Source organism: Centroberyx affinis, unplaced genomic scaffold (genome assembly GCF_046629955.1).
Source record: "Centroberyx affinis isolate AG114_WGS23_722 - 3 ecotype Tasmania unplaced genomic scaffold, CSIRO-AGI_Caff_v1 ptg000291l_1, whole genome shotgun sequence".
Classification (NCBI taxonomy): domain Eukaryota; kingdom Metazoa; phylum Chordata; class Actinopteri; order Beryciformes; family Berycidae; genus Centroberyx; species Centroberyx affinis.
Window position 1 is genome coordinate 27075 of NW_027278970.1, and position 24760 is coordinate 51834.

Here is a 24760-nt window from a genome sequence, read left to right on the forward strand (position 1 = left end):
CTGACAGGTTGACACACACACACACACACACACACACACACACACACACACACACACACACACACACACACACACACGGGCTGTCTTTGTGCCTGTTCCATATCAGACAACCTCTGACATGTTTATCATGGCGAGAGGTCAGACTGCTTGTCTCTTGCTACTGTTCTCCACCATCTCTGCACTGCAAAAGAATGTCCATCTTACCGAGTGCATTTATCTTGTGTTCAGACTTAAAAAGTTTAAAGTTGAATAAAGAAAACTAGGCTACATCACCATCATCTTACTGCACCGTTACATTTAGATAGACAAGATAGTGCAAGTTTTACTTAAGACAAATTATCTTTAATAAATATCTCGAAACAAGCATAATTATTTTACTGCATCACTTGTTTCAAGATAACATCACTTGTTTCAAGTATACTCTATGTGAAAAAACATGACCGCTCTTATTAGGTTTGTACACACAGACAAAAATAAATACTGAATACAAGATCAAAGCACTTTTTGAGATGGACAATTTTTGTGTGGGTTTTGGATCACACTGCAAAATTGTCCATTTAAAAAATGTTGTACTCCAGTTATTAAGACTACAAATATTTTCTGAAACAATTCATTTGAGCATGTAACAAGTGACATTATTTCAAAACAAAGCAAGACATCCCACTTGTTTCCAGATAATATATCTTGTTACTTATGTCAGTAAAAATAGGACAAAAAAGACAGACATTAAATACACAAATTAAAAATAAAAATAAAAGATTAATGCACTATTATTATACTACAAACCTTTTAGGAGCGGCCTTTTTCTCAATCTATTAACATGAGGATTGTACTGCATGTTAACATTTGTGTTAGCAGGTATACCATCCCCCTGCATAGCCCCATTAAATCACCCCCTACTTCTAATTATTTTCGTTATTGAGACAGTGGGTTTGATGAGCAGGAGGAAGGCTAAAGATGAGAAAAACCTCTGGTGAGATTTGATCCTTGGCCAGCAGGGTCACAGATGTGGATCTGCTTCTAGATACAGGCACAAAAACATCAGAAGATGTGAATCTAGCTTAGTTACATGCTTGCCGGCTGTGAGTGTCCGGCAAATGAAAATATGAAAAATCAAATTACATTTGATCCTCAACAAAGGATTAAGCCCACTTAGAAAGAAAAGGGCCAACAAACAATATGCAAACCCTAAATGGAAAATTTTAATTTTGTAAAATGATACGACTTACCTAATCAGGAAACCAGGGAACTTGAAATGAATCTTCTACTAGCTAGTGAAACGCTTCCACCAGCAATCTGAATTGTGGACAAATGTGAACTACCACAGGCTTACACAGCTCAACAAGGACCTAATGAAAACCTACAGTCTCTCAGCAACAGCAGCACATGTACTATAGACTCTTGTCCTTTTGACAAAAGAGTATCACCATAAAACATGAGGTTTGTTAAGAGAGACCCCAGACTGTAGAGCTGTTACAATTACCACAATGCTGTATTATCATGGTAGTAAGTAAGAATTACTGGCATAACAGCCTTTTTCCCCAATACCGTTTTATTGTTTTTCTTTTTTCAGGTGAACTTCACCATATGCATGTCACTTTTTGAATCTAGTATGAAATCAAGTCATCAGGAAAACAATGAAAACAACTATTGCTCGTTATTTCTCTTTCTACCGCCAGCCATATTCTGATGCCGCTGTTTTCTGAAGATCCAGTGAGATCCATCCACTTTTACAGATGTTCTTGGGTGGGAGAGGGATGGAAGGGTTCGGTCTACTAAAAACAGCATGCTCAGCCGCCATCAGTACCACAATATTACGCTAAACTGCAATATTATGTTACTTTCTGACCGTCATTTGGAAAATTCCATTCTGTCACAGCTCAGTGTAAGACAGGCAGGAACTCCCTTGGTTTACAATGAAACTTCTTCTTTATGGTCTTGATCTTTTCACTCACTTACAAAACTTGATCATTACATTGTATCACTACCCCAAACATAGAAAATGTGCCATTAAACTGCTACTGATCTCAAATTAAATCCCAAATGGCAGAAACGTGCGTCTGCCTCTAGCACCACAGCGGGTTTTTCTTCTGCTGAACATCTGTTTCACACGGTTGGCCAGTTTGCTGGTGTGAAAAGCAACTGTTTGCCTCTAGAAAACATCTGCCTGTGGCCCCTGCTGGCAGGAGGGTTGGTGAGAGGAGAGATGAAGCGCTCACCTCTCAGCAGCCAGCATTCCCTGCGAGCCACACTGACAGCTCTCTATCCTGGCACTTAGCGCTAGGCCTCTCGGGGGGTAAATATAGCCCCCAGCCGGGCTGAAGTTTGCAAGGATGAGTCGAGATTTGGGGAAGTCAGCAGCGGCCCGGCATGGAACTGGCATCCTAGAATGTAGCGGTGACCTTAAACAGTATAGAACAAGATCATGAGTGTTATGTTTTTTCCTTTTTAATTCAAAGCAACAACAGTGAATAAGAACTCGTCTCTTGTTGTTTGCTCTGGGTCCCCAGCTCCAGATAACAGCCAAAGCAAGGCTTAACAAAGGCCCCTGAATCCTCAGTTGTCAACACGGATTTTGACCGTACAGTAAATGTGTCTGACTGTGACTAAATTTACATACGAGCTGCAACGTTGTGCTGATTGTGCAAGAACCGCAGAAGTCAGATAGCAGCTGCAGGCAGCCAGACCGGGGCTCAGTAAAGGTCCCTCAGTGCTCAGTGGCCATCATGAGGTCTTGACCTTGCAATAAATGTGTCACAGTGATAAGGGGGCAGAGTGACTGACACTTTTCATAGCCCTGGTCGGGCCAGCAAACCGTCCCACTCAGAGTTATTGGCAACCTATTGCAATTTGGTTAATAGCTCACAATTTTTTTTGCATTCTTCTTAGGTGACAAAATCTTTTTTTTGATCCACATGGTTACATTTCTCTGACTTTCTTTCTCTGACAAACCTTACAAAGCAAAGTGTATGATTTTACCTAAGGCAAGCATTACACTTGGAGAAACTGCTAAGACAATGTTCAGGACTTCTTTCAGACTCCAGTAACTGATAAGCTGATAAGGGGAGGATGTTCTGAGCGTACCACATGTAATATTATACCAGGATGTTCTCTCTTTAAAAAAAATCAAGATTAGGTCAGTCATGTGTGACATCCAGTGGGAAGAAAACATGCTCTCCTCCAGTAACATAATCTCTGTTACACAAAGACACCTACAATCCAGGAATGCTTTGGATATTATATCACAGGAAAACAGCTATGCTAAACATATTCAACCACACCAAAAACTACACTGGAAATTACGTTTTTCCACTCACAATTCCAAGAATATAACATTGCAAAACATCCATTTTCTGGGAAATTTCCACAGTTACAAAACATCCAGTTACAAAACTGACAGCAACGTGGAGCATTCTTAAACACTGAATGATGTGACCCCGCTGGCCATTCCTCATAGAATCAGTCAGGAAAGAAGAGTTATTTGTTCGTAAATATGGCTGATAAAATCAGTCTGCTGCTGTTGTGCAGGACCAGGTACGCATTTCAGACAAGGCCAGGCACATACCTGGAAGCTGGAATTTTATCAGAAGCATATTTACCACTATTTCATGTCAACCCATGATGACAGATAGGCCAGGAATTCCTCTGATCACTAAACTGTTGCGAAGTGGAAACTTTTCATTTTTTTCTTTGGTAGAAATACCATTATATTTGCTCCGATGGTCACAAAAAATTCTGAGAATGAGAACAAACTCAATTGAATGTAAGCCTGTATTATCCAACACATATAACTCTTGTACATTATTCCAGAATAATTTAAGACAGTGAAAGAGATCGATGGCGTGTTTCATGTGGCCGTTTGATTTCATTATGCAGAGCAAATGTGAAGCTCATTTCGAATGGATTTCAACAGCACACTTGTGACCTAATAACCAAAATCAGTTAGTACCATAATTCAGACTGACAAGAGGACATTCCACAGTAAAATATCTACCATTTATTGCCTCAGTGGTGTAAGTCAAATAGTATGTCACTGAAAACAAACAATAAAATTAACAGTATAATATTGTTTAAACACACTGTTTTCACACAGATTTGTTGACAGAAATGGAAGGGTCCCTTCTCCAGGCTACAGTGCTCAACTTAAAAACAACCTCCAAGCATCTTGTGTGGTAATACTATGCATGTAGGAAGTGACTAACAGGCTTCTCAAATTTCTTAAACTTTATGTTTATATTCCATGTCAGAGCTGATCTAAAGTGTTGTGTGACACAAAATATACGAAACTATACTGTGCATCAAGTATCTCAAGAGTGCTGATATGAGACCAGCTTCCAAACGTAATACAAGATCAATACTCATTTTCTGAGAAACATGACACACAGGCCCTGGTGGTCATTTGTGTGCCCAACACTTGCACAGCAATGGAAGTGCAGCAGATCGCTCTAAAAAACAACAAAGGGTTTGTTCCAGGTGACATCTAGTGTCCATAAGCAGGAACAACAACTTGATAAGTTTCTCATTGTAATTCAAACTGAAATGAAGCCATTTATCACACTTTTTTGTCAATTTAAAAGGAAAGCCGCCGTATAAAACCATGTTTTCTTATGAAGACTGGCGCATAGGGACCATATTGTTTCTTTAGCTACATTTCCAACTTTGATTCATCCAAGCACAGTCTCTGTTCAGTGGTGATTGTCTATTTACAATCAAACAAGGAAAATACAACAGGATGTACACATGTAAACCACCACAGCCAGAGGTTACGCTCTTATTTTAGTTACATAACTGAAAAAGACAAACAAAAGACAAAACCAATCAACCACACAATATCTATTCAATGTGTCAAGGCAGGGAAGCCTCATTTAACTTGGGAAGGAACACAGCAAAGAGGGATTTGCCAGCACCAGGGCCAAATTAAGTGACTTGTGACTTGGACTCAAACATTATTTATTTGTTGCTTGTATTAATAATCATCTTTGTTTGCAACAAGATCCAGAGTCAAATAAATGTTGAATTTTTTTTTTTTTTGCTTTGTTATGTTTTTTTGGTTATGTTTTTAAGTATTTGGCCATAAACTAGAAACCAAGCTAATGAGTATGTCCTGGCTAATGCTGTTTGACCCTGTAGGTGAACCAGGCTGAGAAAGCCCTGGTAGCCCTGTCTGGCTCTGGGGTTGAACCAGGGTGATGAGTAAGCTGCGGCTAACCATTTGGCCCTTTACTGGAGACCGCATTATTGAGGATGGGTGTGCTTTCTGGACTGGGGTGCTGCTACCTGAATGACTGAACACTCCACGCAATTATCTATACCTGATGTCTCACTGATAGCTATTTTAAACACAATATTTAAAACAAATGCCTCATCAAGTGTGCCGACATTAATTTGAAGACAAATTTGGTACAATATTGCAAATGACACTTTATAGCCAAAACGGCTATTTATACTAGCGGCACACCACCTCCTAGTCCATTTGCTAATGCCTGTGATCATTCTCGGCTAACGTAACATGTTTCTCTAAGTTAGAAACCAATGCCTTGTTGCAGGCAGCCCAGGCCTTACTCTGCCTGCTGCCTGAGGATTCTTTTCTCCTCCTCTACGAAGCTCTTGTCAGAGGTGGCTTGTCCCAGGTCCCTCTTCCTCTTCTCCTTCTGCTGGAAGGTCTCCACCCTGCGTTTCTTAGCAGACAAGTCGGACTTATCTGGTTCCTCATCTAAACACCAGAGGAGGGGGGGGGGAGCAAGAGAGCCATATGTCAGAATTATGAAATTAGAAACACTGGAACTCTGAAACCAGTGCAGCTTGTATTCATATTTCCAATACCAATGACCTAGGATCAACTCGTCAGCGACCATTCAAACATCATACACTATGATGTTGATCAGAAGAGGAATGCTGCATGGGCTTCAAACATGTTCACTGGAGGTGCTCATTGGAAATATGGGGAATCCATATGTAGAGATGGTGTGTTGTCTAACATTTTCACATGAAATAGCCAAGAATAATAATGGCTTTTTAACTTTATACAGAGGAGAGTGCCTTGGATATGTTTTTCTTTTTTCCTCAACATACACTATGACTTAGAGAGCAAACTGCTCTCAGATCAAACTCTTGTTCTGAGATACTTTATGCATCTGAGTCTAGCAGGCCGGGAGGCAAAAAATAAAGGCCTATTCTAAACCTAAGTGGTACCATTAGGTCATGTAAGACATCTTGACCCAAATACACACAGCTTCCAAGGAGTGTTGATCCACTTGTACATGATCTTATTAACTAATATCTCAAAGACAAACTGTCAGCTTTGATTGGTGGTCATACTTTCTGATGCTTTCGGAATCACAGAACCTTAATGTATACATAGAGAAAAAAATGGCTTTCCTACATCTAGTCTAATCATTAATCTTTCTAACCCAGTTTATCCAACTTTTTCATACTAAGAAAGGCCAAACTGACAGAAAGCATTTGGTTAGGGACTAATATTTGATAACATTTTGGAGGAGATTTGACTTTTTTAGATTTGATCTCAGGCAGAATAGTACTTGTAGTGTATTACCATGGGAGTAAGGGCAAGTGCATTCAGTGGCAGCGGCAGCTGCCGTTCCCGTATATATTGCAGCCGGCACTTTTTGCTGCCAGTCCGCTCCAGCGGCACTTTGGAAAGGGGGGCGGGGCAGGATAGTGGCATGAACCGACACAGATTTGCATATGCAAGTCTTCATGACAGGTCAGTTGTCGTAAATTGTAGATTTATTTATTTTGTAATTATTTTCAAGGCCTGAATTAATTTTACAGTGTCATTTATGGCACTAAACACTTCTTTTGTAAATAAAAAGAAAGTAAAGGAAGAACCATGAAAACATTTTGAATAAAATCTAATGTTTGATTCTTAATGCTATGTTGTCCTTCCACCTAAGCTTTATTTACAAGATAAGATAAGATATCACTTTATTAATCCCCTTGGGGAAATTCAGGAAACTATTACGAAAATATTTTTTTTGTTTTTATATTAAAGACAACCAAATGAAAGCTTCTGTAGCTTGAAGTTAGTTCAAATTCTGGAAGTTTTGTAGGCAACGGCTTCCCTTTCTTGGTAATGTAGGCTAGTCCTTTTATTTATGTTTTTTTGTTTTAAATGTACATAGGCTGCAGCCTAGCTGTATTTTATTTATTATTGTGCAGCCGTAGAATAGACTAACAATGGCACACAACGGCCAGTGCCGCTGGGCAGAGTGGCAGCAGCAGCGGCCAGTGCCGCTGGGCAGAGTGGCATATGCCATGGTGCCACTCTCCTCAGCAGCACATGCCGTTGTAGGTGCCACTCTTAGTTGACATGGCAGCGGAAGTGCCACAGATCCAGTGGAAGTACCACAGTGTGTCGGCATCTGCCACAGCAGCTGCCTCGGCATCTGCCAGTGCCACTAAATGATCCAGGCATTATGGGGAGTGATAACAGGGTGTATTTATGCTGACTAGGGAATCAAGAAACAGGCTACCCCACTGAGAACCCTGCAGGACTAACCTGAGTCAGAGGGCTGCTCCTCTGTGGGCAGGAAGCGGGCATTGCCGGTGTGCGGTTGTGGTGCGTCTTCCCCATTGTCCTCATAGACGTTGGACCACTTTATGGCCATGTCCATCCCTGGTGGGGCTCCCTTCTTCTTCTCTGGCTCTGTGGTGTAGCTCTGGGGAGGGGGCACAGCGTTGGTCTTCCATGGCTTAAACTCCCTGGCCGGCTGCAAGCAGCAGAGAAAACAAGGGTGGAACAACATTGTATTGGGTTAGAGTGGAGACCAGTCTATGCATCCAGTTTCTTTCTCAAAAGAAATGACACATATACAGAGAGAGAGAGAGAGAAAGAGAGAGAGAGAGATGGCTAGCTAGCTAGCGCTACTGGCGATGTAACAGGACAACAAGACAATAGCACAGGCTAACGTTAACCATCCACCATAGCTTTACCTCCTCGGGAGCTTTCACTGTGCGACTTTCCCAGTCTATTTGCTTATTTAGGGGATTGTAGAGAAAAGCAGGCTTAGACACGGATCTGAAGAGGTCGTCTGGTTTGGGTAAGGGAGCACCACTGGCGGCCCGTTTCGTCCCTTGGAGAGACTTGCCAGCGCTTCCCGAGGCATCTGGCCCCGATTTCTGGCTTGACTTCTTCAGACTTTCTCCCTCCTCGTCTGAACTGCTGCCATTACTGTCGCTGCTGTCGCTCAAATCGTCGTAGCCCGAAAAGAAACGAAAAGAGTCCGACTTCTTTTCGTCAGCCATTGTTTTAGGGTTACTAATTTTCTAATGTACAGCACCCAGTTAAAGTAAATGTAATGAAAATACGAAAATAGAGCTACTAAATCTAGCACAGCTAGCTTCTCCCTACTCCATTTTGAATGAGCCTCCAAAACAGACGTAAACCGTTCAAGCAATGTCGTAACGACAGTCGCAAAGCCATTTAATTAAAGGGGCAGTCCCACTAAAATATTACTGCTGGCCTGCCGGTGTACCAGTTGTAGCCCAAATAGCCTCGAGATGTCGCTGTTAATCTTGCATTTATTTAAACATCTTCAAGATTCAAGTATTCTAAGTAGCCTACATAATATTACTGTTAGTTACCCGATGAAAATCTCCCTAATACATAATGTAGACTACTTACAACAGTGTAACAACAGTGTTTTAATAAGTCCATTCGAATGGTGACGTGTGTTACACTATTACATTGGTTTATCTCTAATGGATGCTTTAAGATTTGTTCATCCAAAGACATCTTACTCCTCGAACGTATTTACATAATTACATGGCTTATTTCTGCTTGTGTGGCACCTTCACTGCAAGCATGATGTGAGACAAACCCTGCTCCTCTAACACATCATGCTTGCATTGATTACTATCTGAAGGAAAAACAAGCACAGATCTGTACAGACCCACGACACGGTTAAATGACCTAATTCCACTAACGTTACTTAAATATCACAAGATGACGTCACCTACCATTAAAGTTTGTAGGGCAGCGAGGACAAGTTGCTGTCTGCAAATCCCTGTTACTAACTGTGGAATGTTACGTTTTGTTTTCACACCGGGAGACTCTGTGGATTGAGTTCAGTGCTGCTGGTCTGCTGTCTGTGCATCTCCAAATTACAGACATGACATAATGCGACATCAGGCGCATTAGAGATCGATTTAGATCCATTTCTATACAGACCAACTTTTCATTTTGTGCCTCTGTATGGGAAACACTGCATCTCACAGTCAAAACCGCCCTCTAGAGGCCATCTGATGAAGCGACATCATCTCACTAAGTGTTACCTGACTGACTTACAGACCATTACTGGTCTGTAAGTCACTTTTCTTCTTCTCTCTCTTTCTTTCCCTCTTCTCTTCTCTTTCTTTCTCTTCCCCTCCTACAGAAGAACTATGATAAACAGTTCCACCTGCTGGCTACAGTGCTGGATGAGAACTTGAGCTGGTATCATTAACAAGGAGGATGAGGGCTTTATGGAGAGCAACAAGATGCACGGTGAGGAGAACACACACACACACACACACACACACACACACACACACACACACACACACACACACACACACACACATTAGAGTCTTTCGATTATAGTCTCCCTGATCAGTGAATACTAGATCGAATCTTCATCTCAGGAGATCTTCACACTTTTTGATGGAAGTCGCATCTTGTGCTGGAACTTGGCTGCTCCACTGTCACATCACTGAACACATCAATGCTGCACAGAGACTCTATACTGTGACTGAAGAGGGTAAGGGACTGTGTGTGTGTGTGTGTGTGTGTGTGTGTGTTACATTCCAAAAGAGACACAGAAAGAGAGAGAGAGTTGGACTGAGAGAGTGTGTGTGTGTGTGTGTGTGTGTGTGTGTGTGTGTGTGTGTGTCTTTAACAGGAAAGAGGAGAGGAATCTTTGGCTGAACAGAGGAACAGATCAGTGTCTGGAAAGAAGGAAAAAACACGAAAACAAACTCAAAAGAGTTGCTTGAAACAGTCATTTTGTATGGAAATGTGTATTTTTATAATTGTCTGACAGCTCTGATAAGACAAGAGGTGCCACGTGTGAAACACAGTGAAGAACTATGTCATGTAAAACAGCTTATTCACTGGAAATAAAACCAGATGCTGCTGTGTTGCATGAATGAGATGATTTGAGCCAGGAGGTCTGGCTGAACATACATTGCTTCTAGGTTTTTTTCTCTAGCTGTCTGCTGAAGCCGACACTTCAATGTCTGTGTGTGTTTTTTGAGTGTGTGTAAGAGAGGAAGAGGGAGGGAGAGAGGAACAAAGAAACAAAGATCAAGGTATTTCCCTGTCATGATCATCTGAGCATGAAAAGAAATGACTAGTGGTTTGATCATCAAAAATAAACAAATAAAAAAAAAAAAAAACAATAAACAAAAAATCACCAGTCTTTATAGAAAATCATCTTCCCCCTTTTATACAAGTTTGATACAGCTTACTACAGGCCAACTATGAATTTATATCATGAAGATTTTTGTCACCTTAAAAAATGGGTAAATTCTTCCACAAATATAAAGTTGGTCAAACTGGCTTTAGGTGGTTTACTCTCCTATAGAAATTAGTCCAGACCGCCAAAGGCGCATTATGACTATATTTACAGATGAAAGATGTCAGAAAAAGAGACATTGCTGTAAAAAGGTCCAGTAGTTATTTTATGGTTCTGTGTTGCTAGTTCTTGGAGTCAGAGAACAGCTGAGTCACGTGTGATGCCACAGAGCAACATTCCCTGTTTAAATGCTGTTTGGAATGAGAAGCGTCACTTGTCCCCACAGACTTGACCCGAGAGCACGCTCCGACTCAACAGACATCTTCACATCGCACGGCTATATTCACATCTTCACACATTTATTCACTTATTAATTCATTTATTCGTTCATTTATTCATTTTGTGTTAATTCATTAGTTTATTCGTTGATTTGTTTGTTTTTTGGTAGACTTTTTGTTTGTTTTTTGTCCGTTTTTTTTTCGTTTTTTGTTTTTTGTTGTTTAATTTTCACCGCCAAACCGGACCTGGGACTTGGCACCATGGCTAACCTCTCCAAACTGGTAAGATTGACTCATTTTCATCTTTGTAGTGGAACAAATTAGTCTTTCTTGTGCGTTTTCACGGTGTAACTTGAGCTACAAGTAAGAAACTTTGTGAAGGATATGAAATGCAGCTCAGAAAAAGTCGTGTGTCAACTGAGATGTGACGGTTCCGAGTAAAACACAGTAATTGTTTCATTAATTATGAATTATTGTGGATTTTTATGGGGCCGTGGGGTCAAAGTGTTGCTAGTTCACGGAGCTTCGCTCTAAGCGTCTCTACTGCGCGTGGACACTGGACTTGTTATTGTTTGAATGAAGCACGCGCTTTAGCTCGAGCCGCTGGTCTGACTTCAGAACGCTTTTGACCTCAGAGCGAACACACACACACACACACACAACACACACACACACACACACACACACACACACACACACACACACACACACACACACACACACACACACACGTGATGTTTCAATATTCAGAAGAAAAAAATGGTTTCTGCTGCAAGAGCCACGACCAGCGATATTATCTGTTTAGATAATAAATTAATAAAAACTTTATTTAGACAAAGTTCTTTGCAAAGTAAATAAGATATTAAATAGATAGCATAGGCTATAGTAAAAGTAGATAAAAAGAAACAAAAACAAATGAAAATAGAAAAAATTAGACACATAAAATTACAACAGGGATAAAACAGGACATACAATTGGACATTATTATTAAACAGGGGCCATTCCTAAACGAAAATGTATCTTTATTATGAAATATATTATTATGACTATTTTTAATTTTGTCTTACTCCAATTTAGTAAATACTAGGTGTTTAAAAAGTGACTAAGATTTTTAATTAACAATTAAATTAAAAATTAATAACAACTTAATGCTTCTGCATCCATTTCCTCCATTCAGTTGTCCAATTAAATGTACCTGAAGGAAAAATATCTAATAATACAGTGAAATATTATATATAAAACTGTGTATTAATACATTATGCCCTGATGAAGACATAGTGTCGAAACCATGGTCGAAACTTTGGCTCAGTAAATTATTATAGGCCTATGTATCCCATCATATAAGTGTGCTGCAACTGTCACTCTCAGCGATCTGGTGGAAGAGTCTTGCTGCTCTTTTGCTCGTAATTTAATTTCGATTGTTCCAGTCGTAAATCAAAACCTCTCGTGTATTCAAGTACTTTTTCAGTCAGAAATAACTAAATTGACCCTGCAGTAGCTTTTTTGGTGACTATTTTAGAAACCAAATGCTACAGAGCTACTTTGTGCTACAACAGCAGAATGAAGAGGAGAATATTCACAACAGTTTTGTAATTGATTTTTTAATACGTGTATTAGCTATAGTTGTTATGCATAGTACCAGAAGTTAAACAAAAAGTGAGAATGTCACATCTTGGCTTCTTGGTTATCATGTAAAATTTGACTTTCCCATTGGTATTTACCATTTTATTGGCTCGTTCAAGCGCGCTCTTCCCGTAATTAAACATTTTCTGACCGTATTTGAAGGCAACATCTGCTCGCTACTGTTGTGACAGTTGGCTCGGTGCAGAAGAAGTGCGGAAAATCTGGGAGAGAAGGTAAACTAGGCCTGAATATTGGACTTTTGGACCACAGTGCAATGGTTTGGCTTCAAAACGTTTCTATTATGCTGTTTGGATTAATTTATGGTAATTCTTACCTTTTTGGAACTAAATAAACTATCTCTATTCACTCCAGTTGTTTGGAAAAAGTTGCTATGGAGCTGCCCTAGCTAGCTTGACGTGTTATAAATACAAACTTCACCAGTGTTTCAGCTGACAGGAGGGTCATTAGATAATAACAAAATAAAATATTGGGTGATCTGTTCGTTTAAGAGAGGTAAAATCTCTCAAATAACATTAGAAAGAACTTTGTTTAAATCCTTGATAATATTCATTGGGCCAAAGAGACATAAACAGATCTACATATTCCGTCTGTTTTGGACAACGATACCAGACCAAACAAATAAGTCTCTCATTAGCCTAGAGGCCCTTTTCACAAACATGGCTTCCATACTTCTGCAAGGTATAACTTGGTTCTCACCATTGGCAGCAATGTTAAAAAGCAAACTTTCTGCCGCCTGTAACTCTGTCTGTGATTACTTATTTTGTGTTTCAACGCAATGTATAATACAATACAGGTGTTGTCACTGACATATGTTTCTGTTTCTGTTGTCAGACGACTGAAAAAACTGAGGGTCACAAAATGCTAACAGCACAGAAATTAGCTTTAGCCAGTTAGCATTTTGTCAGCCTCGATCACAGTTACTTGCGCAGATGTTTGTGAAAAGGGCAAATTAGCCATGGATTGAATTTTTTCTTCAATTGAACAAAAAGAGGATTAAAATTCAAATTACTTCTCTGTTCATCTTTACATATAATTCTACCCAGGTACGTTACAGTATGTTGAAATTCACCTTGTTCTTTCTAACAGGCTGTTGATGATGGCATGTGGCCGACTCCTAGCCGTGCCTCATCCACCGTGAGGAAGAGACGCCGCCTTTCTCCCCTCTCCTCTCCTTCTTCTTCCCCCTCCTCCACTTTTTCTCCCTCCTCCTCTCCCCCTAGGAAGAGACGCCGCCTTTCTTCCCTCTCCTCTCCTTCCTCTTCCCCCTCCTCCACTTTTTCTCCCTCCTCCTCTCCCCCTAGGAAGAGACGCCGCCTTTCTCCCCTCTCCTCTCCTTCTTCTTCCCCCTCCTCCACTTTTTCTCCCTCCTCCTCTCCCCCAAGGAAGAGACGCCGCCTTTCTCCCTTCTCCTCTCCTTCCTCTCCCCCCTCCCCCACTGTTTCTCCCTCCTCCTCTCCCCCCTCCCCCACTGTTTCTCCCTCCTCCTCTCCCCCCTCCCCCACTGTTTCTCCCTCCTCCTCTCCCCCCTCCACCACTCTGAGTGTGGAGAACAGCTCCATCGACAGGTAGAATATGATGCAGACTAATTAAGGCTAATGATATATTTTTACTGTGGCTGTCCAGCAGGAATCCAACCATCACTGAGATCTCCATTCCCTTCCATTATTCAATTTGTCTGGTCAAACCAACTTAAAGGGACACTGTGATGTTTTGAATTCCCACTAAATACTCCTTGTTAGCACTGCTTTCATTCATTCATTATGGAATTGGTTGCCATGGGTAGCCAATGAGGTAGCTGTCGACACATCAGTATCCATGACTTTCCACGAATGATGCTGCCAATACTAGCATGCCATTGTTTAGTTGACTGAAGCGTTTAGTTGATTCCCTGTTTTGTGTCCATTGGCTGAAGAAGAAAAATAACCCTTCAAGTCAAAAAGTTTCTCATACAGCAGTGGAAACCTAGGACAGTTTAGAGATCAGATATGTTGCTTAGAGATACATTTCCAGTGAATATTCATGTTTTCCTGCCTTTGGCTCCATTTTTTTTTGTGTTGCTCAGATCACATCCCTGCTAGTCTGCCTCTCTCTTACCCAGCCCCTCTCTTTCTCCTTCTCTCTCTCTCTCTCTCTCTCTCTCTCTCTCTCTCTCTCTCTCTCTCTCTCTCTCTCTATCTCTCTCTCCATCTTTCAGGCCAGTGCAGGCTTCCTCCTTCAAGTCCAGCAGGACCCAGAGAGGCCAGAGGCAGGAGCTGGGGTATGAAACAAAAAATAAATTGATCTACCTTGACTCTTCATTCAATTCCTGTTTAATTAGTACTAGGCAAGCGAAATCCAAGCAGGAAAATTTTAATTATTCTAATTGCACTTAACAGTATTAGCATATTGGACATATTAGACTGAGGTCATCTCTAAGACTTGGCAGAGTTCATTTTCTCATCACTGTCTATTTAGTTCATTATGCCCATTTGGTAGACTGGACAGTTTGGATATCTGAGGTTCAGATAAGTCAGTCGTATCACTGCCATTACAAGCCATGAATTTTCATGGTTTCAAGGTTCATTAAAAGCACCTTGGGCAACAGAACACATTAGAAAGTTATTCTATTTTTATTGATGTGCTTTTCCTACCAGGTTTCCAAACATTGGGAACACCTGCTTCCTGAACGCCACTCTCCAGGCCCTGTACAGCATCCCAAGCTTTTGTGCTGACATCATGGGGCAGGAGGCGCTCTGGAGCCCCAAGAAAACCAGCCTGAAGCTGCAGAGGTACAGTAGAGCAAGAGATCTTCACTGATTCATTGCTTTACTGATTGTTACCTTGATATTAAAAGTAAATCATAAATACTTATGCTCTCAATCTCCTGTTCTCCAGCTACTTTGGAGAGCTGTACAAGGCGAGGCAGGGTCACAGCTCCTTCCACAGCAAGAGCACCCTCCTGAGGTTGGTCAAGAGCAGCTTGGCCATGTTCAATGAGGAGTACGAGGGTGACTTTCAGCAGGTACAAAAATGAGTCTAGCATTCATGATTTCTTTTGTACTGCAGTATTTGTGTGATAAACATATTTGAATGGCTTCCTGATCTCTCACAGGATGCCCATGAGTTCCTCATGCTTTTCCTCATGGGCATGAAAATGCAGGGCGAGACACAGCAGGGGTACGTTTGTCCCACTGTGAACTTTGAGTTCAAGCTGCAGTCTGTCCGCACCTGCTCCAGGTAACTCAACAGCAAACTGCATCTACTATATTCATGATGTTTTATCTGAACAATCACAGAATCAAACATGAAACAACAAAGTACATCACTTATCACTGAGGTTCACAGAACTGTCTGGTGATCTGAGTTAAAGTATTTTTCTCCTCCATGTTTGTTTTTAAAGCTGTGGTAACAAAGTCTTCCAGGAGGAGGGACTCAACAACCTGTCTCTGGACCTCTCCTCCTGCCTGGCCGACAGCCTCGCACTCTACTTCAAAGTCAGTATACAGCGGATCAGTTCAGTTCCCCATACACACACACAAACATACACACACACACACACACACACACACACACACATCTATGTTAGTGACTCTGTGTCTTGTTCCTTAGGCATCAGAACTGGAGTGCACCTGCCGGCAGTGCCTCGGCCACCAGGCGACAGTGTCCAGAGCTTTCCTCACTCTACCCAGGTAAGTCCCATACATGAACCTGCCCATGATGTTGTAAACTACACTGTCTTTGTATAGTATGTGTTAATGGTACTCTCTCTTTTTTAATAGAGTGCTAGTGCTTCACATGAAGCGCTTCTGCTACGATGGGAAACAGCTGAGGAGAGTGAATGATGCTGTCTGCATCCCTCCAGTCCTGTCTCTGGCCTCCCTGTTGGAAGAGCAGCAGGGTGTACTGAGGTAAACTTACACTCATTACACTCCATATTGGAACAACTGCATAATGACCTCAAACATACTATATACATATACTTACTGAGTAATTTCACCTACCAGAAATACCACCATGAAATGATTTAATGTACATTAAATGCATGTGATACCATCCAAAACAACTCTAAACAATGTAATGGAGTTATTTTGATTATTCTCACTTCTCTGGTTGAATCTCTTTTGAATGAGCTCATGACTGTCTGTCAAACTGGCTTATACATGACTTATAGATTTAAGAAACTATAGTCTAGCATGAATGAGCACCTGCCTATTGCTGTACACTTATGTCATGTTTGAAAACAGTTTCCTATATACAGTATATTTGTCTTGAATATCACATTGATCAAAATGGATGCTGTTTCATTCAAAGCTCCCCAGGAGTCAGGAAGGTGTCTCCCCAGGCAAAACCCTTCCCAAGCACAGGTAAGAGAAAATGTGCAATTTTAAACCTGTTCAGTGCTAATCTAACTAGAAACACCCAACTTTAGTTTGTAAGTTTCCAAGTAAAACAAGATTCTGTGGTGTGTTTCTCAGCATCAGTTGATCAGCTGGAGAGCTCAGGAGACACAGACAGATCCCAGCAGGGAGCTCCTGTGGTGAGAGAGAAATAGGGAGAGACAGCAGAGATGGAGAAAGAAAATATGTATAGGAGAGAGAAAACAGTCATTTTTCAATGAACTGTTGAGAGAAAATGTACTGAATAGTTACTCATGGATAGAGTAGTTTAAGAGCCTTATTAAAAAGGAAATGAACCCCTCATCACTCACCATGTTTCTTTACAGCAGGATCACGGTGTCCAGAGCAGCTACCGCCTCTCTGCAGTCGTCTCTCACCTCGGGAGGAGCATCAACTGCGGTAATTAATGTCACACACATCAGACATAAATATGGATCAGGGACACACAGACACACACACACACATATAAACAAACACACCAAATAAAGTTTAATCTGCACTGTGTTTCGTGTGTCCCACACAGGTCACTACCTCAGTGACGTCATCGAGGGACACAGCGGGGAATGGGTGACCCTGAATGACTCCCGGGTGACGAGGACAGATGAGGCCGCGGTCCTGAAGCACAGACAGGACACCGCTTACCTCCTGTTCTATGTCCTCAGGTAAGGCTTTGCCCTCACTGCTTACAAGAGGAATCAATGAACTGGCCTGTTTGAGCCTTCAAGCAAACTTGTAAGTAAGAGAGTATTGAGTGAATGCCCCGTCTTCTTTGTCCTCTTTTCCTCTAGTGGTGCAGGTGAGGGGCACCCTGCACCTCTGTAGCAGGAACAGGAGTCATCAGGAGCTGTTTGCACCACCACCAGCCGTTTGCTCCTTAGTACGGTGGCCATTTTAGGACATCCTCAGCCGCCTTTGTCATTCGTAGATCTACTTTGTCAGATTTAGATGGACTTGTGTCAGGTTTAGCTGTGTTTTGTCAGACTTAGATGGAGTTGTATCAGGTTTAGATGTACTTTGTCAAACTTAGATGGCGCTCCTCTGCAATGGAGGGCGGTCCCGGCGTTACAACCAAGCGTTTCCAATCCTTCATCAAGGAAGGATTGGAAGTGCTTGATTATAATGCCGAGTTGTAAGTTGTACATCTAAACCTGATACAACTCCATCTAAATCTGACAAAACACAGCTAAACCCGACACAAGTCCATCTAAATTTCACAAAGCAGATCTACAATTGACAAAGGCAGCTGAGGATGTCCTAAAATGGCCACCGTACTTCAGTTCTTTTGTAGATAGTATACTGTCATTACTTTCCGACTTCCCACGTTCCCTTTTTAGCCTTCAACACGGAAGTCATTGGCTCCAATTATAAGCTAAAAATGTTTAAATACAGCTCACAAAGACATAGTTTCTATTTTAAAAATTGCTAACTGTTACCACAAAAAGTCAGGCTGTTGTAGTTATTACCAAATCAAATTCTAATGGGAACAAATTCTTCATTACGCCGGGGACTATTTTCGGTGCTACGGAACTACTTTCCTGAGATGGAAAACGTGTTTACGGCCGGCTTATTAAGCTGTTTGAGGAAAAAGTCGGCCGGCCCGGTGCATCGCGATGTTTTTAATAGTTTTTTTAATAGAATAGAGTTCTATGGCTACTGAGACATGGCTGTATAGGCCATATCAGCGTGACCTCACAACAACAAAGAACTTGAATCGGCGCTACAGTATTTTTCGTGTTATTTAACCAAAGTAAGACCCCTTTTTAAGCTCTTGTGATTAGAAACACACATACATTATGTAGTTCTGGCTGTCCACCGAAAACGAGATGTTCCTGATGTCATTGCTGTTGATATTTGTTAGTGTATAAACATAACCTAAATATATAGGCTATTTAAGCATGTGTCCACAAACTACTATATTTTACCAACATGTTTAGAAATGCGTAAAAGTTCTGTTTTGGCCACTGTCTTAAACAAAGCAACCATAACTTTCTGTTTTTATTTTATATTATGTTATATAGCTAAACAGTGACAGCCAAAAATAGGCTGTTCGTGTGATTCAGCGAGAAGTTCAAATTCAAGTGCTGATCTAACAAAGCAACCTCAAACCAGTCATTCTTTAGTGTTTTGCTTTTTAGTAGAAACTGTGGACTGCTCCTTATTTACTTTCAGACTCGATTGTGAAGCATCTTGACTGTAAAGCAGGGTATGATAGCAAAGCCAGATCACAAACCACTGCGTGTGTTGTGCTACTTGTGCTGTGCTAGAACCGCGGCCCATTAAAAACCGTGCAGATAAAACATTTGTGGCACTTTGACAATATGTTTTACTCGTGTAACAGAAAAGGGCTGAAGGATTTCAGAAAGCTTATCATGTTGGCAATATTTTGGTCAGGAAACCTTACCTACATGAAGTGAAAGATTTTACCCGGACGGTTTTTAATGCAATGCCTTGGGACTGGCAGTGCAGAGCCAGTCCCAACAGAGCTACTGCTGTGCTAGACCGAAACGAGACTAGCAAAACCGAGAGACTGTATTACGTCACTCTAGCAAGCTCGCACGTTATGCTAGTCAGCCTGTCCCCAGTAAACTATTATCTGTATCCACCGATTCCGTTAGTTTGCTTTAAAACGGAAAAAGCCTAAACCTAATCCATTTTGTACCAAGCTATATTTGGCATTACAGCCCCAAACACAACCCGATTTCGCATAATCACTAATGTTTTGTTTAGTTGACTCGTATTTACCGCTACTTAAAACGAACGATTTCCGCTGCTGACAGGTGCGAGTTATCCACCCGGAAGTAGAGCCAATCTGTTTGTTTACAAACATTCTGATTTGGCCTATTGGGCATCGGCTACACGGACGAGACCTGTTAGCAAATCAAAATCATTGCTGATTTTGTTATTTTCATAGGATTTGTTGACGGTAAGAAATGCAATAAAAAAACACAGGCATTATCCTTTAAGCAATAAATTTACATTTTTATTAAAGCTTTTTTGTCCTAGCCTTTTATTTGCAGTGTGCTGAACTATTTTCCCATTTTTCTAGTTTACAATACTTTGATTCTGATTATCAATTACAAGATTTGACAGTATTGTTGTTTTGATGGACAAGACTGAAACAAGTCAATGTTACTCTAAACTCTACAGTATAGTGCATGGATTTAACTATAGAATTCAAAGAAATAAAAAGTCAAAGGTTGTGTTGTAAAACAGAATCAGTACAAGCTTATCAATATTTTCTTACACTCCTCAAAGATACTGCCAGCCAAACTGATACTGCCATTAGAGTTTCTCACTTCACCAAGAATGAAAGTGAAAACTTATGTGCAACTTGATTGCAAAATTTAAAATTCAACTTAAATGTTCCACTAAGACTTTGGTTCTCAATCTGGGTTCAACACAAAACTGTTGTCCTTGAAATACACACCAACCCGAAAGCATTTGTATATTAGCTGTTCTTCTCCCGTCTCTGATATGAGCAGAGTATCTAAAGCCTTGTCAAGAATGTGTTTGACTTAAAAGCTGCTGCAAAACTTTAACAGTGGAACATACTGCAGCGTCCTTCTTTCTTCAGCATCCAAGATAAATTCTGTTGGCTCCACTATTTTGAAATGTTTTTATTAGTAGTTTTTACTCTTTAAAGCAGTGACATGATGACAGCCTTCCCAATGTCCTTGTACACAGGATTAGAGATGCACAATGCAGATATGAGTTCTTCAGTGATTCTCTGGTCAACTTGAAGGTTCAATGTGTCACATATCATTTTTTATACCAGACAAAGATGCTGTGCTTTGTTCAAGACGTGTCAAGAGGGTTGCAAATGTCTAACTTATACACGAATGTCAGTCGATGTTTATATTGAGCCTTACTGAGTGGTTTAGTCCGCTAAATGTGATATGGCTAAACTTAAAGACCAACACTGATTTTGTTCTTCAGTCCAAGAACTCTCACATCCCATTTGCATAAGGACCTTCTGAATAAATTCATAATAATATCTGAGCTCTTTTGGGTATGCTAAGTTCAGAGCATAGATTACTCCCAGCATCATAGCCTGTCCACCTTCCTTCTTGATGGCCTCTATACCCTGATGCTCCTCTGTCGGTCCCTCATGATGAATATATTCTCAGTTCAACATAGTCAGAGTATCTCTGTGATAGCCGGCTCCACAAAACCAAACAACAGCAATTCTGTCTAACCGGTCTCAAGAAGAAGGTCGTTAACTGGCTCTGTCAACCCAGGATTTACCAATCCAGCTATGAGCTCACATGAAAGAGGCGGGATTTGGAACAAATAACCAACCACATGCAACATGGACAGATTAAGAGCAGCATATTAAGATAAAATGAAAGGAAAAGTAACATGATTCAGTGGGGAAAAGGCAGTTATAAGCACACAACTTGAAGATAAAAATAGAAAATAATACAAAAATAAAATCAGCAGACTGAATAATTGTCATTAGGCTTATATTTGCCCCATCATTAAAACACACTGTTCATTCTTCTCACTTATACAATATCGTATCGTCAGATTTAGGCTGTGAAAAGATTTTATATTCATAAAATCGACATCATGTTCCCAATGGGAATATGAGTGCAGACGTCTATTGCATTAATCTCTCTTGAGAATCATATGAAAGAATTTCAATACTTAATATACAACATTAAATTTCATTCACCATTGAAAACTATGGTTAACTAATGTAAGCGACCTGCTATTTGTTAGATGTCCTCTTTTATAAGGAGTGGGCGGAGTGGAAATGCTACAAACATTTATTATATCTCTGATCTAATAAATGATGATGAAAAGCAAAGTGGTTCTGCTGGTCTCTAAACACGTGGACCTGCTAACAGTCCTTCTTTCTTGGCCTAACTGTTTAGTCAGCAGTTTCTCCCTGTACAGTTCTTGTTATTACCTGTTACTTTCATTTGAAAGCAGTGTTGTTGTTAATATTGGGATCCTGTAGGACTGGTGACTCCATTTGTCCAGAGAGCTGATTGGTGCAGAGATGGGCCTTTTATAGGTTTATTTTATAGGTTTATATTTAACTTGACCTGCTTAAGATCAGGTTAGCTGTGCAGCATAGGTTACCATGGCGATCTACCAAGGTTAAAAGTGAGCCTCCTTCAAGAGACAGAAAAGCAGCTGCAGCCTCTAAGTCAGCAGTGTCTCCACTGAGGTGCATGATTAAACACACGAACAGATCCTGTACAGACCCACAGTGCATTTCCTACCAATATGGTGCTTTACCATATACACAGCTCATTCGCTGCGGCTGTCATTTGATTATAATCACCTGTTACTTTATTACAATCACCTGGTATTTTCCTACCAAGATGGCCGTTTGGTGATGTAACAGAATACTATGAAGACACCACCACCAGGGCCTCACCTAGGTCAGGCCGTCCCCACAAGATGAATGTCTGCAAGGAGGAAGCTAATCAGGGAAGCTACCTTGAGGCCAACAGACAGCTGCAGGACTGTAAGGTAAAGTCTGGTCACTCTGTGCATTTAACAGTTATTTTATGTGTTTTCCAAAAAATCTGTTCTGTTGATTCGGGTGGTGAGAGGGAATCCACTTCTCATTAAAAAGAAACACCCAGTCCCATCTTAATTATGCAAGAAATCACAGTCAATTTCTCAAAATCGTGTGGGAAAATGTCTTATGGTCTGATGAAACCAAGGTAGCCTATCAAACTTTTGGTCTTAATTCCAAAAGGTATCTTTGCCCCAGAGCCAACACAGCCCATCACACAGAGAACACAGTATCTACTGTGCAACATGGTGGGGCAGTATCATGCTTTGTGGCTGTTTCTCTTCAGCGGGGACAGGGGCTCCGGACACCAAGATATTTTAGTTAAAGAATTTAGAATTTAATCTTTCAATATGACAATGATCCAAACCACAGAGCTATATCAAGCAAAGGACACCTTTACCTTGATTTTGCTAGTTACTACATCCAAGTGAAATTGAAAAAGGTCTTAATTGATGATTTTTTTAGGCCTCAAGACAGTATGGCTGGCAAATTGGAAAGGCTGTGTAAACTTCTGATATCCACTATACATCCCTAAATTCAAAATTCAAATTTATTTGTATAGCACCATCTCATACAAAAGCAGTTCAAAGTGCCTTACATAAAAAACAGAATAAAACAGCAGAAATGTGCAAATAAACAGAAACATCCATGCATACATACACATAGAAACACATATCATATACATACACACATACAAACAAACATAATGTACAAATACAGTGTGTTCATTTAAGAAAATGCTCGAGTGAAAAGGAAGGTCTTTAGTTTGGTTTTGAAAGAACACAGTGTTGGAGCAAGTCTAGTCTTTAGGTGCATAAATACTGAATGCCATCTCACCAGACTCTGAAAGTGCTCTAGGCACGTGGAGGAGATTTCTACCTTGTGACCGGAGAGATCTGCTGGGGTTATAAACTGACAGCATGTCTGAGATGTACTGTGAAGCCAGACTAGCAAGTGCTTTGTAAACCAACATAAGGATTTTGAATTGTATTCTGAAAACAACAGGTAGCCAGTGAAGGTTCCGGAGGACTGGAGTTATATGGTCTGATCTTTTTGTCCTGGTAAGAACTCGTGCGGCTGAGTTCTGGATAAATTGTAATCTATGGATTGTTTTGTTTGAAAGACAGATAAAGAGAGAATTGCAATAATCCAGCCTGCTCATGACAAATGCATGCATGAGTTTCTCTGAGTCAGATCGGGAAAGAAAGCCTCTGATTCTGGAAATGTTTCTGAGTTGGAAAAAGGCAACCTTGGTGATGCCGTTGATATGATCCTTAAAGCTGAGTTCGCCATCACCTTCCCAGTTAGTTTTTCTGTTCATTAATGGTACAACCATCTCATATCCTGTATGAGAAGCAGGACATTTATTTGAACTATGTTGGATGCATGAGAAAAAAAACAATCATGTAATTTCTTTCAGGAGAGGATACACTTGAGCTCTTCTGTGGAAGGAGACTTTTTTTAGGCTTCCTCCACTTGGGACAGCGGACAATGTGACAGCATGAACATCAGTGCCTGGATCATGGAGGAACAGAGAGATTTTTGGAATTTTGGCAAGCAACCCAAGTGAGTGAACGTCACTGACACTCACTGACCACTAGAGTGCAGTATAGTCATACCAATAGGACAATGAGGAGGCAGGAAAAGGCAGCGAAGAACTGGCCATCAGCAGCAACTCTGCATTCACATGACCTGACCATTGTCCACACAGGTTTGCACATCAATTCTACAAATTATGAAAGAGTCACCTATAGCCTAAGCTATCACAGTATCAGAGTTCGTTACACTTGAATATCAATAAAATAGTCTCTCATGTTGTTTCCTGTTTACCACATAAAGGTGTTTCGCCCCCTTAGGATCCATTGTTTGTTTCCATTAAAAGTGCCAGAAGCTCACCGCACCTCCCCAGCCTCCTGAGTCACCATTTGAACCACCTTCAAAACAATGACAGACTCAGGCCTTCTCCTCCACCTGGACACGTCACTTCTTCTGATGATTAAGAGCAGTTCAGAGAACCAAAATATTAAAGCCCTGTCCCTGTGGCTTCCCTCCATAAGCCAGCTAGACTTGGAGGGGCCAGTCACTGCCCCAGTGCAGAGGTCAAACATCAGCTAAAGCACACAGCGTAGACAACGAGACATAAATCTACCAGATATACTACCCACAATTTCTCTCTCTCTCTCTCTCCATGCTCACTAATGACAATGTTGACGCTTCAAAACAGGTATTTTTACATTTGTGGGTGAGCTTTGAGTGCAGGTCAGATCTGGTCTGAGATTTACTGGTAGTCCAATCTTAACAGAGCCTGAAGGTGGGGGTTCATTTACAGGAAAATATTTGCCTTGTTTGCCAGTAGTAGTAGTTGTAGTCATACTTGTAGCAGTAGTATTTGATTCATGGATTGACTGACTGACT

General features: G+C 40.8%; 2 protein-coding genes across 2 annotated transcripts in view; one reads left to right on the forward strand and one right to left on the reverse strand.

Annotated features, from left to right (window-relative positions):
* Nucleotides 1–3774: 3774 nt before the first annotated feature.
* cunh1orf52 (chromosome unknown C1orf52 homolog) lies at nucleotides 3775–8382 on the reverse strand. The gene is made up of 3 exons (XM_071514985.1): nucleotides 7954–8382; nucleotides 7520–7730; nucleotides 3775–5713 (listed from the first exon to the last, which is right to left on the reverse strand). The coding sequence occupies exons 1-3, from the start codon at nucleotides 8263–8265 to the stop codon at nucleotides 5559–5561; spliced, it is 678 nt and encodes a 225-aa protein (XP_071371086.1). The 5' UTR covers nucleotides 8266–8382; the 3' UTR covers nucleotides 3775–5558.
* Nucleotides 8383–13532: 5150 nt separating this feature from the next.
* LOC139640758 (collagen alpha-1(XXIV) chain) overlaps nucleotides 13533–24760 on the forward strand; it is a 137648-nt gene continuing 126420 nt past the window's right edge. Inside the window, exons 1-12 of the mRNA XM_071514940.1 lie at nucleotides 13533–13570; nucleotides 15070–15204; nucleotides 15311–15437; nucleotides 15528–15652; nucleotides 15816–15909; nucleotides 16025–16104; nucleotides 16195–16323; nucleotides 16727–16779; nucleotides 16891–16952; nucleotides 17139–17211; nucleotides 17336–17474; nucleotides 17601–17608. Coding sequence (XP_071371041.1) covers nucleotides 13533–13570; nucleotides 15070–15204; nucleotides 15311–15437; nucleotides 15528–15652; nucleotides 15816–15909; nucleotides 16025–16104; nucleotides 16195–16323; nucleotides 16727–16779; nucleotides 16891–16952; nucleotides 17139–17211; nucleotides 17336–17474; nucleotides 17601–17608 — 1063 coding nt within the window. The remainder of the gene's footprint in view (nucleotides 13571–15069; nucleotides 15205–15310; nucleotides 15438–15527; nucleotides 15653–15815; nucleotides 15910–16024; nucleotides 16105–16194; nucleotides 16324–16726; nucleotides 16780–16890; nucleotides 16953–17138; nucleotides 17212–17335; nucleotides 17475–17600; nucleotides 17609–24760) is intronic.